The 17,340-nt window shown below is 49.8% G+C and overlaps 1 protein-coding gene and 1 long non-coding RNA gene across 9 annotated transcripts in view; both read right to left on the reverse strand.

Moving 5' to 3' along the window:
* CUX2 (cut like homeobox 2) overlaps window positions 1-13,060 on the reverse strand; it is a 53,248-nt gene extending 40,188 nt beyond the window's left edge. For 6 of the 8 annotated variants that reach the window (XM_052691134.1, XM_052691133.1, XM_052691130.1 and 3 more), the window contains exon 1: window positions 12,989-13,060. In XM_052691134.1, the coding sequence (XP_052547094.1) occupies window positions 12,989-13,051 (63 nt within the window). In that variant the 5' untranslated portion in view covers window positions 13,052-13,060. Of the gene's footprint in view, window positions 1-7,122; window positions 7,240-12,773; window positions 12,847-12,988 lie in introns of those variants that run through there. The other 2 variants (XM_052691131.1, XM_052691132.1) reach the window with 2 other exon arrangements.
* Window positions 1,490-3,483, reverse strand: LOC128084728 (uncharacterized). The gene is made up of 2 exons (XR_008208659.1): window positions 2,869-3,483; window positions 1,490-1,743 (listed from the first exon to the last, which is right to left on the reverse strand). It is a non-coding gene; the product is annotated as an uncharacterized LOC128084728 (long non-coding RNA).
* Window positions 13,061-17,340: the final 4,280 nt, after the last annotated feature.

A 17,340-nucleotide genomic window follows, 5' to 3' on the forward strand; every position in this document is an offset into this window, starting at 1 on the left:
TGGAGGGAAAGCAGCGCAGATATCCAATTATTTGCTGCAACCTGCTCGTTTCAGCATGTTGTAGAAATTCTCTTCAACTGCTCACACAACGTTTGCTTATGAAGCCAATGTTCCAAAAAGTGCTTCAACGTTACAATTGGACATCCTCAGACCAGACTCCCATATCTTGATGACAGCCCAGTGCCACCTCGCCGTGCTGGGGAGGAACTGGACCCACCAATATTCAAAACTGTGTGCTGAGAATGCCACCGCCAGGAAAACCAGCACTTGTTTCTTTTAAAAAAGGCTTTTCTGAAGATGTTCTCACCTGAAATATCAGGAAAACCAACTCTGAGCATCTCCAAAAAGAAAACCATTCTGTTTCTTTTCTAGTTTAGGATTAACTCGCGTTCATCATTTGTACTACTGTTATTACACCTACATTATTTCACTCCACAGCACTAGGACTAGTTCATAACATGACACAAAAGCTTAACACTTCCATTATTGCATATTTTCTTATTTTTAAAATCTTCAAGAGCAGCTGCTACCCAGCCTGAGTTGAAACTCCTTATCTCCTTTTCTGGATCAAAGGAAATGGAACTGGTGTGACGCCTCAACCAAAGTCTCTGCTGCTCGTGCTGTCGGGGAAGTGTTTGACACTTGTGTTAAAGCATCAAACTATTTCATTACAGCCTCAGCTGGAGATGCTTGGATGACAGGAGATGCTTGGATCAATCAGCATCCAGAAGCAGCCTCCCATTATGATTAAAAACATTAAATAATAAGCTGGTTTTGGATGGAGCTTTCAGCATGGCTGCAGAGCATTGTAGGTGCTGATGTGCAATGAAGCAGAGTAGTAATGAGGGACGGCACATAGGTAAAAGCCAGGAAAACAGAATTTAGAAGGCTTGAGGACAGCCAAGAGGATGAGAAGCCACTCATGGAGCCAGAAGGAGGTTGGCAAAGCCCCACGGGAGCCCTGGGAAGTAGCAAAGGAGCCTGCAGCAAGCTGACTCGTGTCCCAAGAGGCTCAGCACACACATATAGCACTTTTTCACTTGGAGCGGACACAAATTATTTACAAAATTGGGTTAGAAAGGAAGATCTTATGTGCCATCAGCTCCATCTCCCACTGACAAGACCACATAAGAGCTTTGGAGGTCAGAGATGGGATGGAGATATAAGACCAAGTGATGTGGAACAGGAAATAGGGACATAGGACCGGGGATGCCCAGAGGCAGTGCCACTGTCCGCATCCATTGCTGTCCCACTGAGCTACACCAAAGATGGGGAGCTCAATACATCCAGGACAAGGAGTCTTCTTGATGGGCACACTTGTCCATGGGGAACCAGAGCCAGATGCAGACACATGGAAGAGATAAGGAGAAGCCTGCCTGGTCCCAGCTGTGCAGGAGAAACATCCTGCACTGTGGGACAACATCCCCATATCACTGCTGCCACCACAATGCCACCAGGGCCACCGACCCCAAGCTGGCTGCGAGTCACACACCGAGCAAACACCGCCTGTTTAATTGGCTAATTGCACACCGCCTTCCAGCACGCTCATTGCCGATTTTCTCCAACTCTTTGGCTCACACCCAGGACCAGCAACGTATTCCTCAGGCTCAACCAAGCAGAACTTAGGCAAGGAGTGGCAGGGAGCAGCCCGGCGCATCGATCTCCCCACAGTAACATCAGATTGCTCAGCTTCACATTCCCGGCGATCACGAATCCTTTGGCCGTGGGGTTATAAAGCATTCTCTAAAACATGAGAAAAAGATTAAGCCTGCTTATAGTTAATAATATACTGTACACTGTCTGTCAAGCTGGCTGTTTGCTACTGAGAGCCTACTATTAGACACTTATTTAAAAGGCCTTTCAAGGCTTCTGAAGAAAGTGCAGTTATGCTTTTTTTTTTTTCTGGCAAGAACCACCATAGATAAACATCAATTTGCTCCTGCGGATCACAGTCGCAGTAAATAAATTTTTCAGGAAGCTAAGTTCCATACAAAGGCTTCGCAAAGCTCCCATTTCACACAACATCAGTGTTTGGCCTCTGAGAAATAAAAGCTCTAAGGTTGCTTTATCCGAAACTAAATTATCAATTGTAGCTGCTTAAAAATAAAATAAAATAGGGCATTGCAATGAGAAACCGGCGCAGACGATGGGAAGCAAACAACGTCGTTTCTAAACAGCTCAGAGACAGAACAGGGAAAGGTGGTGATTTTGCTGCAAATTGCTCTCATCCCTCTGCAAAGGAATCTGCAGCCCCAAACTTTTCAGAGCTGCGTGGCACGGCCGTGCAGCGGGAGGCACTCAGCACACTGCGGGTACATGCAGCAGGCAGCTCGCACTGTGCTCCTTAATGGCTCCTTCAAGTAGCAGACTGGGATTATCCACTGCAAAAGTATTTGTTACCAAAAAAACCTCCACGTCAGCTGTAAAAGCAAAGTGGCTCCACGGGAAGGCACGAGGCAGGAGCACACATCTCGCACCCTGCCTCGCATCCCACATCTTGCGTTCTATCCTGCAGCCCATCCTGCATCCTGTCCTGCATCCCACATCCCATACCACACCCCATCCCATATCCCACAGCGGGATGCGGCTGTGCCACACGTGCCCCATACCATCCCAGGGACTCAGCGCTGCTGGAGCCAGCAGAGTGTGAGGACTCAGGCTGCCCCATCTGCTCTGTACTGGAGGGATGCTGGGCTCTGTTGTTGTTTAATTATCAGCTGAATGTGAAAGAAAAATACAGCAACCCTTTTAGACTGAGGTTATGTGTGGTGGGGGGAAGGGATAGAGAAGGAAAACATGACGTCTGCCAAAATGCAACCTGTGTCATCCTAACACGCTCAAATACCTCAAACCATAGGAGCCTCATACCTGGAAAAGTGCCTTAAAAATCCCAGGAGAAGGAGATCGGATGACACACTGCTCCCAGTGCCTCCATCCCAAATTAACGCAGCTTCCGCCTGCTGCCTGTCAGCCTGGGGCTGTCCTGGGCACGGGTTCACAGACCCAAATTCACCTGTTTATTCTCTTAAATCCCAACTGAAGGGGCAAGGCAACATTTTTGACCTCATCGCTTCTGTTCCCCTGAGGATCCCAGCACTGCACTGATGGAGTGACCCCTGGCCCGAGCAACACCCAAAGCCAGACTCTGATCCACTGTTTGTCCACTTCCTCTGCCGTGAAAGGCAACAGCAATTTGGAGAGTTAATGAGTTACCAGAGGAGCTGATGCCTCCCTTGGGCATCAACCAGGGCTGTCCCCATTACCTGACACATGGGATCACCTCCGAGCCCTTGAGCACCAGCCTTTAGAAACAGAACCCAGCTCAGCTGACCCCATACTCTTTGTGAAAGCACTGGTTTCGAACCAAAAGAGGGGAGATTTCGATTGAATATAAGGCAGTAAGTGGTGGTGCCCCATCCCTGCAGACACCCAAGGTCAGGGGATAGGGCTGTGAGCATTGATGGAGCTACGGGTGTCCCTGTGCACTGCAGGCAGTGGGAACATACAGATTTTGGGGGTCTCTTCCAATTGAGACAGCTTTATAACTCTATAATTTTTTTTAAATTCTCTTCAGAAAATAACCAGTGGGTGCTCAACAGATGAGCACGTTCTCCATCACTAAAATAAACTTAATTTGAAAGTCCCGACCTTGTGACACCCATTGCTCTCCTGAAAATAAAACTGCCAGGGATGATGCAAAATGCATATTTAACCTCCTGACGTTGCTCATGTTTTTAGCAGATGCCCATCCATCACCCGTCTTATTGGCACCAGGATGGGACCTGAGGCCCCTCTGCCCGTGAGGCAACTCTGGCAAGCACGAAAAGCAAAAAGCAAAAAAAAAAAAAACACAGAAAAGCAAAAGAAGTGCTGCCACAAGCCCCCATGGAACTGTGATCTTAATTGATCCTTGGCAAGAGGGAAAATATTTATTTAGGTGAAGGAGACTGCCAGAAGGCATGCGTTTTAAAAGCAAAACTGCAGAGCACCCAGGGCAAACCATGCAAATTACCACTGGAGCCAACTTATCTGCATCAATACCTGCCAGCATCAGGGCTCCACGAGCGATCCATCAGCGCCCGCCCAACAACCGCAAAGCAATCTTTAATCCGGTGACACCGTTCACGAAGTTCTATTTATGAGACTTTTACCCTTTCTGTTATTAAAAAAGAGTGTGGGAAGGAAGGAGGTGGGAGCTGGATTTTCAGGGAGTCCCACTATGCCTGTTGTTAGCGATAGCTTCAGGCCGAAATTCTGACACGCCAGCTCCTACTTATGGGAAAATTTATTTTACGCGTGCTTTTACAAGAAGAAATGTGTGTAGGTATTAGGATGTGATGCAGCACATTGGGCCTGGGATGCCTTTTGTGCCTTGAGCACTGAAAAGAAACGACAGAAACATTATCCCCACTCAGACATTAACCTGAAGTGGGAATTCAGCTCTTTTAGAATTAAAGGTAGTGGTGAAATTGGCCAAGTTACTCACATTGAAGCTTTGCTCGTTGTTTTGGCTGGATTTTGGTTAGAGATCTTCCTGCTTTGGGCCAGGGCTTGGGGTGGGCAACCACCAGCCCATGGGAAACCCATTGGTAAGGAAGCGTTCTTCCATCAGTAACAACAGATTGCTAAATCCAGGTATCCCACAAGCACCTATGGATTTACAGAGGTGTGGGGCTGGATCCGGCACCCATCGCACTGCTGTGGAACCACGAGCAATTTCTCCTGGGGGAAATGGGGCCGGGGGGGCCAAGGATTTGCATATGGGTAAAAACAAACAATCCTGTAAATAAAGAGCACCTCCACTCTGTCTCCACAATGCTACTCTTATTGAGTGAGTCAGATGTTCTGCTGATTAAAAATTGATCCATTTCAAAATCTAATCAACAGAATAGGATTCTTTCATATGTTATCAAGGCAGCTGCTGACAACAAAAACCAAACCTGTTATTAACCCATGAACCCCAATGACCTGAACCTGGCTGGGCTCTGGAACCGTAAATTATTCAGTAGTCCAAGAGCAATCCCGTAAGTCTGATGAATTTATGCCCCGACTGGAGCCTTTGTGGGTTAAAGCCAATATCCCACCCCTTGGTCTCCGGGGACGCGGTTCACGACACGCTGCCATTCTGTGTCATGCCTGTGAATACATTACCAGCGTCTGCTTGGCTTCACCTTTCAAATGTCTGCTTCTTTGCTTTCTCTCTTTTTTTTTTTTTTTGGTATAAAATGACTTTTGGGATCTGCATGGAACAGGAGGTGCTGGAAGGGTCTTGCAGCAGCACTACACGGAGCTGCAAGCTCAAGTCCAAGCACTGCTGAGGTGCACACACAGTTGGGACTTGGCACAAATCTTTGCATTTAAGCAAAATTTCAAGAAATAACAAAGATATTTTGCATCCCTGCTTTGCTTTTCAGGCTGGCAATGCCTCTTGTCTGCCTGCACACCTCCTGTGATGCTTTCTGGAGCAAAGACCCCTCCTGCAGCACTGATGCACATTTTGTTTTCCACTCCCACACCACTAAGGTCCCAACCCTCACTTTAACCAGAACAGGAAAAAGTCAACACCGTGTAAACCAAGCTGGAAGACAGCAATTCTTCCCTTAAATACTAATATATTTACAAGTTCAATGGTTCTTTGACCTCTCCTTAAAGCCCAAATAACCCTGGGGAGCTTCTCAGAGCTGCCACTATTGATCCCGTTTGGCAGCCATCTCACGGCCAGCATCACCCAAGGCTGCCCTGTGCCTTGGGCAGGACACAGAACCCATCCTGTCCCATGGGAAATTCCAGATCCCACAAGAAAACCCCAGATCCCATACTTCCATGACCCAAGCTCCAATAGTGCCTGCAGAATCACAGAATCACGAAGGTTGGAAAAGAACACTAACACCACCAAGTCCAACCCCAACCTACCATGCCCACTAACCACATCCACACGGTTCTTGAACACCTCCAGATCTGCTGGACATGGGTGTTCCAATCTCACCTCAGTAGGAGATGCTACAAAGCTTTGCAGTTCTGCATCCCCCAGTTACGTTGTCCCTCCACTGCCGTTCCCAATATCATTTCCCTACATTGGGGCAGGCAGATCAGCTCCCTCCTCACCACCCCATAATCACACTTGTACGAAGCTGTTGCCGTACATAACGAAAAGAGAAAGCATCCTTGGAGAGCCCAACAATCAGACAATTTTTAAGATCATGGAGCATTAAACCATTCCCAGTAGGGTTTACTAATCAAACAGCCAAATCCTTCATAACCAACCAATCCCTACAGAGCAATTAAATCCTTCCCCTTTAAAACACTTGGCACACTGTCTGGGGACAAAAAGAAAAATTTGCAAAATTCATTTGATAAATTAACCAGGGAAAAGAAAGAAGTGAATCAAGCTTTGTTCTTTTCATTTTTTTTAATTATGGAATTCACAATGCCTGAATAATGTTTAATAAGAACTATGAAAATTCCTAACAGTATTACAACACAACACAAAAGAATTAACCTGGTTACCGTGAAAAATTGCATATTTAATTAAGAACAGAGAGTTCAAAACTATCCAGAGATTTCAAAAGTACTGTTGCCTAAGGGGCTAAATTACACGCTCGCAGTGCTGCTAACAGGGCTGGAGCGCGCAATCATTACCCAAGTGTCCCCATTAAGTGACAATGGGCAGATGACATCAAATTCATTTCAAAAGCAACAGGAACTGAAGCATTCACTTGGGTAGTGGAAGGGAAAGCGACTATCCTGCTGGTATAAACCAGACCCCTTGTTGATAAAGGCAATAATTAAAGAATAATGTTAATTAGCTGCTTCTATTTGAAGGAGTGCTGCGGTAGCGGGAGGCACAGCGGCCCCAGCTCCGCTGCTTCTGCAGCGCGTGCCGTGCTCACATGGTGCGGAATGGCATGTGGCCCCTGGACAGACACAACATTTTGGGGTCAGAAAGTGGTGTTTTGGTGAAGTCGAGGCCCTTGGGGAGATGGCAGAGCCACAGGAGCAGTGGGCAGGTAGTCGCCAAAAGCATCCCTCTGCAGGGCACCTGCATGCCAGCACCACCAGCACACACACCAACGGGGAATGTACCCACGGGGATTGGAGCAGTGTTCTTTCTTTAAACCCTACCTGGCCAACATGCTTCACGTTGGGTTTTAGCAATGCTTCTTCCTTCAACCCTGCATGGTCCGTGGGCAGAAAGTTCCCAATGTTTGGTCTCTACAGCTGAAAAGTCCCCAGTTTGCCCCCACCCGCCTCCATCCATCTGTTAGCCAAGAAGACAGGGGACAAACAGGGTAATGATTACCCGGCTCCCAGGGATGAAGCAATGTTTGCAAACCGCTCCGTGATAAATAACGAAGAACCGCTCCCTGCAGCACCAACGCACAGCCAGGTCGCGGTGCTCCCCAGACCCCTCTGAGCCGAGCAGCCCTGCTCACACAGCACATCAGCAGCACCAGGTAATGCTGCACGAATGTTCTCCTGACGGAGGAAAACAAAGGAAGCCTGAGGTCCTGACTTCAGCGTACAACTGCACCAGCGTTACCCAAGGCAACCGCAGCACGCTTGGAGCGGCTGACGCACGGCGTGGCTCCCACCGGAGTCACATTGACATGGGGTTCCAATGGGTTATTTACTTTTTTAGAAACCCGTGTTGCAGAAGAAGTCACCAGCATGTGCACACCCATCAATTAATACGAAAACAGCCATGTGTTAGCAGCAAGTCACTGAAACCGCAGCTCCATCAATACTCTGGGGTCCTGTTGGAGCTTTGGGGAAATCATTAAATGTTGCACCGAACTAGTTAAAAAAAAAAGAAAAAATTACACAGCGAGGCCATATTAAAAAGCTTTGGAAGACGTCCTCGATGCGTGCATCTATGCCAACACTAGTGTGCATGGAACTGGGAAATTCAACTTAAAATTCAGTGTGCCCATGCATCCTCTCTATATGGCTGTGTTCCCATGCGTGACCCCAAAACCTCAGTTCTCTGCCCATGAGCAGAGAAACTGAGGCACAAGGGTGCAGGCTGGCAATGGAGAATGGCACGTTGATGCCAACAGGGTTTGGTTCCTCCTGCTTTGGTTTTGCTGTTGTTGCAAAACGTTCTGGGAACTGCAAAAAAAAGGTGATTAAAGAGCATTCAGTGGTAGATGCTAACACCACAAACACTAGGAATTGTTACAGAAGGGGAAAACTTTTTAATAAAGTCTGCAAGTATATATTCCTCCTTTATCAACCTCAAGATTTATTGACCTGAGAAGCCATATTGACTGAATAAATCTTGATAATGACCTCAGCAGAAGTCAATACCTGCTTATTATCTCCCAAGTTGGGGAATTACATCTTTCTATAATAGGAGCAGGATGGTACAAAATGTTCCAACCACCTTCCCGAAGCCTTTTGGGGGGATGGATGAGCTCAGGGCAACTGATCCAGGTAGAGGCAGCCCGCACTGTGCTGCCCATCGCCCTCCATCTCCAGGAAAGCAATGTTTGCCATAACATCACGTTGTGCCGAACCCAAATGAGTTTCATTCAGAGCAGGGAGCAGGATGTTCCTGCTGGTCAGGCTGTCTCATGGTGATGCCCTAAGAGCAATGGGACTGGCCCATGGGGCAGCACCGTGATCGCAGGAGCATTTCCTTTTGCTGGCAAAAAAGGGGAAAAGCATAGAACGTTTCAAACTCAAAGCCACAGGCTCCTTTCCCAGCTGAGCCACGGCTTCTGCATTCAGCGCTGCTGTTTCTCTTGCCAACCGCTAAGTTTACGTTCAGCAGAGAAAACAGGAGCAGTGGGACCGGAGCACACAACAATTATGCCTGCATTTTTATTTGAAGTCTCTGCAGACAGCAAGAAAAATTAACTGAAGGGAGCAGCTCCTGTGCCAACATATGGAGGGAGATGAATAGCTGGTTCTCCATGCTCCACTGAGGTTATCTAGTTAAGCAAGCACCTCCTAAAGGACTCGCAGGCTGGGAGCGTGCTGTTTGCTTAATCTGGTCATAAATAATAATTCGGATCGCTGAGCGCTTTAACATTCAGCTCCACCTGCATGCGGGCTCAGAGCCACAACACCCACCCAGCAGCCCCACATACTGGGGGCATGGCAAACCTCAAAGCTCTCCTGGGCATCCTGGCTCCATAAGCAGGAGGTCACAGGGCTGCAAACCTTTGCTCCCATCCCATGGGATCAAATTATATTTTCATCCCCATCCCTATTTGCCTCTTGGTCACAATCTCTTTTTTTTTATTCCCCCCCTCTGAGGCTACAGAGACAATCCACTAAACTGGATCAGGAGGCCAGCACGTATATCTCTAATGGGCTGCAGCACGCACACAATTAATTAATGGATTTATTAATTAGGGAAGAAGTCACTCTTCAAGCTGGAATTGGGGTCACCAGTTTCTAAAGTGAGAGCTGCAGAGCTAAAGATAAACTCTCATTTTCTGCAGCTCTCTTCTTGTCTGGCAGCATCTCAATTATTCAGCCACAGGAAAAAACCCACATTACACTTCGGGAACTTCAGGGTCTGACTTTCAGCCGATCATAAAACCAAACAGCAGGTATTGCAGAATGAAATTACGGTGACATCCAGACCACAGGGCCTCCAGCCATCAAGGTTTCCACAGGGCACACTGAGCTCCAGTTGCCCACTGGCAGTGGTGGGAGCATTCCAGTGCACTGGCACAGCTGCCCAGGGAGGTGGTGGAGTGACTGTCCCTGAAGGTGTTCAGCAAACGTGGGGATGTGGCACTGAGGGACACGGTCAGTGGGCACTGGGGTGATGGCTTGGGGTTGGACTTGGTGGTCTTTGAGGTCTTTTCCAAACTTTGTGAGTCTATGATTCAGTCGAGGCTCCATGGCAATGGGAGGGACAGAACTGCTGGTTACTGTAGACCTTGATATATTAATCAAGGTCTAAAACAGAGCAAGAAACACCGCCGCCATCTCTACAGATATGTGACTACAAAGCACAGCTGCAATATTAGACAGCAGAGAATCCACATGAAAGAGAACCACTTATAAATCCCCTGCTCACTGGAAACATGTCCAGAGCAGTATACACCTCTTAGGCACCACAAAACCCAGCCACAAGGCAGACACCTGCAGAGAACCTTTGTCACTTCTACTGCTCCAAAATTTGCATTCATTTCCTCAAAGCTGCCCATGTCCCACCTGGACTCTTGGGTAGAAGCCGGAACCACTGAAAAGCCAAACCACAATCACAACTCAGTAATGGAGCAGGGTGGCCCTGAGAGCCCTCAGGAGAAATACCAACACTCACAGGGGATGAGCAGCATCATCTCTGTTCCCACCATGGAACTCCATGACTCATGCAGTTGACCACCATCACAACTGTAGGATGGCAGGGAAGAGTGGGGCTCCTGGACTCTACGATCCTAGTAGGTCCCTTCCAATACAGGATATTCTATGGTTCTGTGATGGTGGTATGTGATGGTGAAGGTGATCTCCAGCTCACCTTCAGAGCCCCAAACTACATAGTGAGGAAGGGAAGACCCCAAAAACTTCCCAGACTTAACTGGGGCGACCGTGCTGGGTGCTGCCACAACAGCACAGCGAGTTTCCTCGTCCAGGCTGCAGGAATTAAGCTTCAACCAAGAGGACTGATAGCTTATTTACTGCTGTCATCTATATAAAGAAGAATTTTGACACATTGTTAAATGATAGCACATTTAGATAAGTCAAGCTGTCATATCATTTAATGGATGTCTAAACTCCCTCTGTAGCTGATATGTAAAATTTATGCACTTCAGAATATCATAAGGTTATAATATTTTAATCACATCCACATTCTTTTCCCTCCTCCCCAAACTCCTCAAACACGACGTCGGGCGCCCAACTTTCTGCCCAAGTCTGCACGGGGTCAGCATCCTTGTATTGGGGAACACAGCCCCAGTGCTAATCTGCATGATGCGATGTGGAGCCGTTGATAAAAGATGGCTCTAATCAGTCTCTCTCCCCTCACTCGTGTATTTTTTAGCCCAAATCAGCAGCTCTCAACTCTTCCCGTTTTCTTTTTTTGCTGGTTTAGCAAGGAATGAGTGAGAGCAGAACGGTGCGTGTAATCCATACAGCCCTCAACCCAACGTCGTAAAGCAGAAGCAAATTAAAGCACAGAGCAAAATAAAGGTATGAATCCCGTTATGACTATTATACACAAGAAAGCTGTAAAAAAATACTGCATTAGTAATGTACACAATAAAACAATCTCATAACCCAGTGAAATATGCCAGGTATTATCTTTGATAGAATTTTATCTCTCCTCATTTCCGAGCCTATTTGCTGTAAAAGGGCTCGATGCCGCTTCGATCAAAGTGCCGCCGCGCAGCGCATTATCTGCGTGTTTTACATATGCCCACCATTCATCAGGGCTGCTCAAACTCCCCCGTTCCCGGCAAGCCCTAGGCCAGCTCAGCCCCACGCATTAAAGCCCAAGAAATAAAGACAACGGAAAAAAAAAAAAAGAAAGAAAGAAAAAAAAAAGCTCTCAGAAAAAGAATAAACGGATTGTTTCCCTTCTGGGTTGTTTTGTTTTTTTTGTTGTTTTTTTATTAACGGAGGGCACCAGGCCAAGCTGGCACAAGGTCACCTTTCCCACTGTGATCCCGCAGCGCTGCTGCCTGCCCACGACTCCGTGCCACCGCCGCTCCCCAGTGCCACCATCACCCAGTGCCATCTCTCCCCACGGCCATCGTTCCCATTGCCACCACTCTCTGGGGCTGCCAGCCACCTACCTTCCACCCTGCAAAAAAAGTCACTGCCAATATTTACTATTAAATCAAGGTTCTGCACGCACCCAGGAAAAGTCATTAGCGTGATGCACCCAGGAATGCTTTTATATCCTGAGCTCTCATCCCCCTAATCCCCTTCTGACCACAATGCCATAAATGAGCAGAGGTGGCCGTGCTACCTGCAGTACTTTTGGGGCTGGCGATCGAGGCTGTAGTGCATAATCTGTTTAAAAGCCAAAACGTATTAAATGCTGGAACTGTTGATACAGCACCGAAGCCTTACAAAAGCACATTTAAATTTGTTGACTCCCCCATGAAACACGCCGCGTTTTCAACTCCGTGATCTCCAGGAGGGATAAACCCTTTTAATATCCATGTAAATGAGCATTTCGGCTTTTGTGGCGGCTCCAGGTTGGGTTTCATCCCATTACGCGGCGTTCGCAGAGCCATTGTGTCGCTGCCCGGCTCTCCACGAGCTGCGTGCCCATGGAAGTCACACATTGTCAACACCGCCGGTTTGTTCTCAGGTCATCAATGTTAACAAAGGACTCACCGTTAATTTCACAGCCCGACGGGGACGGTACTGGTGACCCGAGCGGGACCACAAAGGATCTCTCTGTCGGCGCTGTATCCATCACAAGGTGACAACTGGAGCTCCGAGAGAGCTCTCAGGACCGGACTCAACCTCCCACCGCCAATTGGGTTCAGCGACATGCGGGGCTGCAAATGTGCGCGCTCCGATTCTCCCGACCCCAATAACAATGGGAGCGCAGGAGGGCTCCAGCCAACCCCGAGCGCATCGCATCCTCCTCCCGCTCCGTTCCCTCTCTCCATCTCCACTACCACCGCCGCATCGCTCCCCGACAACTGGCAATGACAATTACCGGCTGAACACAGGCATTGAGAGGGGGCTGGGGAGGGGATCCCCCAAACTTAACGACGGGGCGGCAGCGAACCCCGCCGCTCCCCGCAACTTCAGCCTTCCATCCCCCCTCCTCCCCCGCCCGCCCCCGGGGCTGTCACCTCGGGCGGCTCCATGCGCTGCTCCGTGCGAACAAAGAGCGGCGGAGGAACGGAACGGCGGAGTACCGGGGATCAATTTCTGATACCTATCGATGGCGAAGGGCGGGAGGAGGGAGGGGACGGCGAGCAGCGGGGGGGGAGGGCTGGAGGAGGGCCCCCCCCTCCGCCGAACCCCCGCCGGGGTTGGGGCTCTGGGGGACCGCCGCGCCACCAACCTGGAGCCGGCGGACATCAAACCGCGTCCGATACCGGAGCATCGATCCCACGTCCGCCGCCATCTTTGGGGGGGGGGGGGGGGAGGAGGAATAAGGGGGGGGCACGCTGCCCCCAGCGCCCGGCCCAGCGCCGGCCCCGTCGCCCGCCCGGACCCGCCCCGCGCCGCGCCGGTCCCGACGGGGCGGGCGGAGGGCGGCCCGGAGCCGCGGGCACAGCTGCTGCCACCGCCCCGCAGCGCTCCGCTCTTTTGTTAGCGCAGACCCGAGCGGCCCTCCCCGGGGGGAAGTTTTCCCGGTGATTTGCGGGGTTTGGGGGAAAATCAATAAATAAATAAAGAGAAATGCTACACGGCTTGGGGTGGGCATCGGGCAGCTACTGCAGTAAAGCAAGCACAAAACCTGCTCGCCAGTACCCTGCTATTGCTCTCCCAGCCCTGCTGGGGTTTGTAGGTAGGTGGTTGAGCAGACAAGCCCTGCATCTGAGTGACCCCAGCAGGGAGCGGGCAGTGGGATGTGACGCACCTCGTGCACAAGTAGGAGCTCGGCTCTCATCCAGCCATGGGGACAGACCCGAGAGCTGTCTGCTCCCACTGCCTGCAGTGCACAGGGACACCCACATCTCCATCAGTGCTCACAGCCCTGTCCCCTGACTGTGGCTGTGTGCAGGGATGGGGCACCACCACTTCTCTGCGCAGCCTCAGTGTAAAAACTTCTTCCTTGTATATCCATTCTAAATCTCCCCTCTTTTAGTTTTAAACCATTCCCCCTTGTCCTATCACACGAACCTGCTAAAGGGTCCTCTTATTTCTTCTACCTCAGCCTTCTCACCTCTCACCCCCACTCAGAGATGCACAGAACTGCCTGCAGTCCCAACATCACAGAACACCTTGGGCAGGAGAACAAGCAAACAGGACATCAGAGTTTGACAAAAAGATTTGCAATACTCTGTGTCTGGGAGAGCCAGCCAGCACCCACAGCCCTGAGCCCACCCTGTGCCCATCGTATTGATGTGGCACTGAGGGACATGGTTAATGGGCATGGTGGGTTGGGGTTGGACTTGGTGATCTTTTCCAGCCTTAAAGATTCTATGAGACCAGGTTGAGCATCCAAGTTTACTTCTCTTGAGTTTCTTCTCTTCGGACCAATGCCTGCTGGTGTCCTCCCTGTGTCACTTTGCTGGTGGCCTGGGATGGCTCATGCTGCTTGTGTCTGATCTCATGCCCATCATTTACAGAAGAGCCAGCTCATAAATCAGAAGTAAAAACTAACGTGGCATCCCCAGTGAGCAAATCAAATTGTGGGCTTAGGAGGAATGCTTCACTTCGGCCAAATCGTTCCTAACTCAGTGGGAGCCAGGAGGAAGAGGACAGTGTCACGCTGTGGCCCACACCTGAGCCGGGTCCCTGGCCACCTTGAGGGCAGCGGGGGCATCAGGTCCCCCCAGCCCTGGCAGCACTGCGGGATGCAGGTTAATAAATCAGTTTGTCTCCAGAATGGCTTCGCTTTGTGTGCCTGACAATAGCCCGCTGTAAATGGCAGCCCCTCACCTCCTCTTTTGAAAGGCTTTTAATTAAAATATGGAAGGGGATTTTCTGCATACTTGAGGGGGGAAAAAAAAAATGTTGGATTTCAGCACGTTCCCATTTCAGGCGTTAATTTATTCTCGCCTTCCTGTCGTTTGTGATCCGGCCGATAAATCCTTTGTGCGGTGATCTGACCCCATTAGGCAGCGTGGGCAGTGAGTGCCACGTGCCAGCCTCCTCCCAGCCGTGGATGCTTTGTCCCAAGGGTGGGCAGAGGGACACGAGGACCCACATTGAGCCAAACCAGTGCCGTTGTGATGAGCGGAGACACAGCAGGCCATGAGGCTGAGGCAGCCCTGAGCTCAGAGCTCTGTTACTCAGCCAGTGGTCCTTGCAGACCCGCACACAGCTGCGGAGTCCCCATCCCATGCTCAGGGAAGGCAGCACAACAAGAACTGTGTCCTGGGCTCTAGGAAATCCTGGAAGGGGTCCCACCCCCCACTGTCCCCCCATCTGCCTCATGCCTTTCTGCAGTGTCCTGGCCTCCTCTGGCCTGGGAAGGCAGAAATCAACCCTACAGCAGGCTGTGCAGCTGTGTAAGGGTGTTATTGTCTTCTCTCTTTCCCTCTCCCTTTCCTCTCCTTTCTCTCTCTCTTCCCTGTCTCTTCCTTAGCCTTCCTCTGTCTCTCCCCTCTCCCTTCCCTCTCCTTTCTGTCTCTCTCCCCTCTCCCCTTCCCCTTTCCTCTCTTTTTCCTCTCCACCCCAACTCCCCCCCCCCCCCCCCCCCCATTTTCCTCTTCCTGCCCTCTCCTGCGTCCCCGCCGGCACCGGGCCGTGCCCGCCCCGCGCCCGCTGCAATGGCGCCACCTGGCGGTCATCTCGGGGTCTGCAGCGCATCCCGCCGGGTGACACTGCGGGGAGCACGAGGTGACACGGAGGGACAGGAGGGGACACGGGGAGAGACGCACAGGGACACGGGGAGGGACGCGGAACACCATGGTTCATGGCTTTCTGCCATCAACGCCACTGCTGTTGCCGCATCCTGTGTGCAGCATGGGCACAGCCCCACCGTGGGGACAGTGGCATCGCCCTCGTCCCTGTCACCTCCCTATGCCATGGGAAGCACGGGGAGGTGGCGTTCATTCAGGTCATCTTCACTGCCTTCTACTGTGGCTAACGCTGGACAAGCGGTGGTCACCACCAGCTGCATGGAAATCTGTCTTTCTACCTTTAATAAGCTCTCTCCCTTGGAAAGTAATCATTACCAATAAACAAATGCAGCAGCCAGCGTATATAAGCATCACATTAAGCAGCTACAAGCATTTGTTATATTTGATACAGCCTTGTTAACTGGAAAACCCTGGGTTTGGAATATGTATTGATTTCAGCAAACATATATTATTTTACTGTAAGTACCAACAGCCATTGTAGTTAATATACAACAGTTTAATTTAAAATGCATTAGTTTAATAAAAATGCATAATATAGAGGCGAATTGCATTAGCTTCAATAAAAAATTCAATTTCATAAATATTATCCAGTGTTAAAATGCATTGATTTCCTGGGAAAATGTATTGGTCAAAGGTAATTTACATTGGTTTGAATGGGAATGCACCAGCATGTATACATATGTATTAGGTTAGTCAAATGGATCCGATGGCAGAAACAAAATGTTGGTTGGAGGAAAAGGTATGCAGAAGGAAAGCAGGTTGGCAGGGCAGGGGCTGGCTCTGAGATCCCCTAAATTAGCAGTTCTGGGGGTCCCCATTATTGGCTGCGGGCACACATAGGGCTCAGGAGCCTTGCAGAGAGCTGGGGTTAATCAAATCCTTTTGACTCCATTTTTTATCGAGCTCAAGAGGGGCTGTCCTATTAATTAGAAAGGCTTTTTCATGTCCAACACAGGCTCTTGGGCAGATAAGCGGGGACGATGCTTGATTCTGCCATTGCACAGATAGGTGCATTATTCCCTGACATCCATTCATTCACAGGCTGCAGCCACTTTCCAATGGCTCTTTTGTTCACTACAGAGCTCTCTCTCTCTCTCTCTCTCTCTCTCTCTATATATATATATATATATATATACATATATATATATATATGTATCCATATAGATACTTTATTCTGTGTGTCGCTAAGTCCCCAGCACCCACAGCAGGGAAGGGACCAACAAGCACCCAGATCAGACTCCACTCCTCACTGCAGGGCAGGATCTGGCCCATGAAGCACAGAGGATGTCTGCCAGTGAGAAGTGCACAGCAGAGCAGATGCACCATCTTACAGATGATAGCAGAACGCTCACAGCCATCTGCATCTCACCTCCAGCCAGAGTGCAGGGGCTGTGCTCAGCCTTTTTGCATGCAGAAGTCCTTTGAAGCCCCCACTCAAAGAAAGGCATTCAGCAGAGACAGGCCAAAGCCTAACCTCTTCCAGGCTCCCTAAAACAATATAATTTGGGAATTCTCCCTAGCCCCGGGGCTGCCTCCAGTACTGCCCCAACATGGATGCACAGCCAGCAATGGGCAGCGCCCAAGCGGCGCCGGCGGCTCCATGAGCGACTGGTCCTGTTTAAACCACTGCACATCACTTCCCTGATGCTTATGGATTTTTCCTTAATGCCACAAATTAAGGTAATTGGGCTTGGCTGGCTGATGGATTCAGCTGGAGTTGGCAGACGAGGGCCTGTGCTGTGATTGATCCCAGCCATGCCCGCGTGCCCTGGACTGCTGCTCACCCTGCTCTGCCCATCTCTACTGTTTCCTCTGTCTTTTGGCTCAGACAGAACTGAGAAAACATCCCAGAATCCATCTCAGTCTTAGCATAAGCCTT

Source organism: Tympanuchus pallidicinctus, unplaced genomic scaffold (genome assembly GCF_026119805.1).
Source record: "Tympanuchus pallidicinctus isolate F22 unplaced genomic scaffold, pur_lepc_1.0 scaffold28, whole genome shotgun sequence".
NCBI lineage: Eukaryota > Metazoa > Chordata > Aves > Galliformes > Phasianidae > Tympanuchus > Tympanuchus pallidicinctus.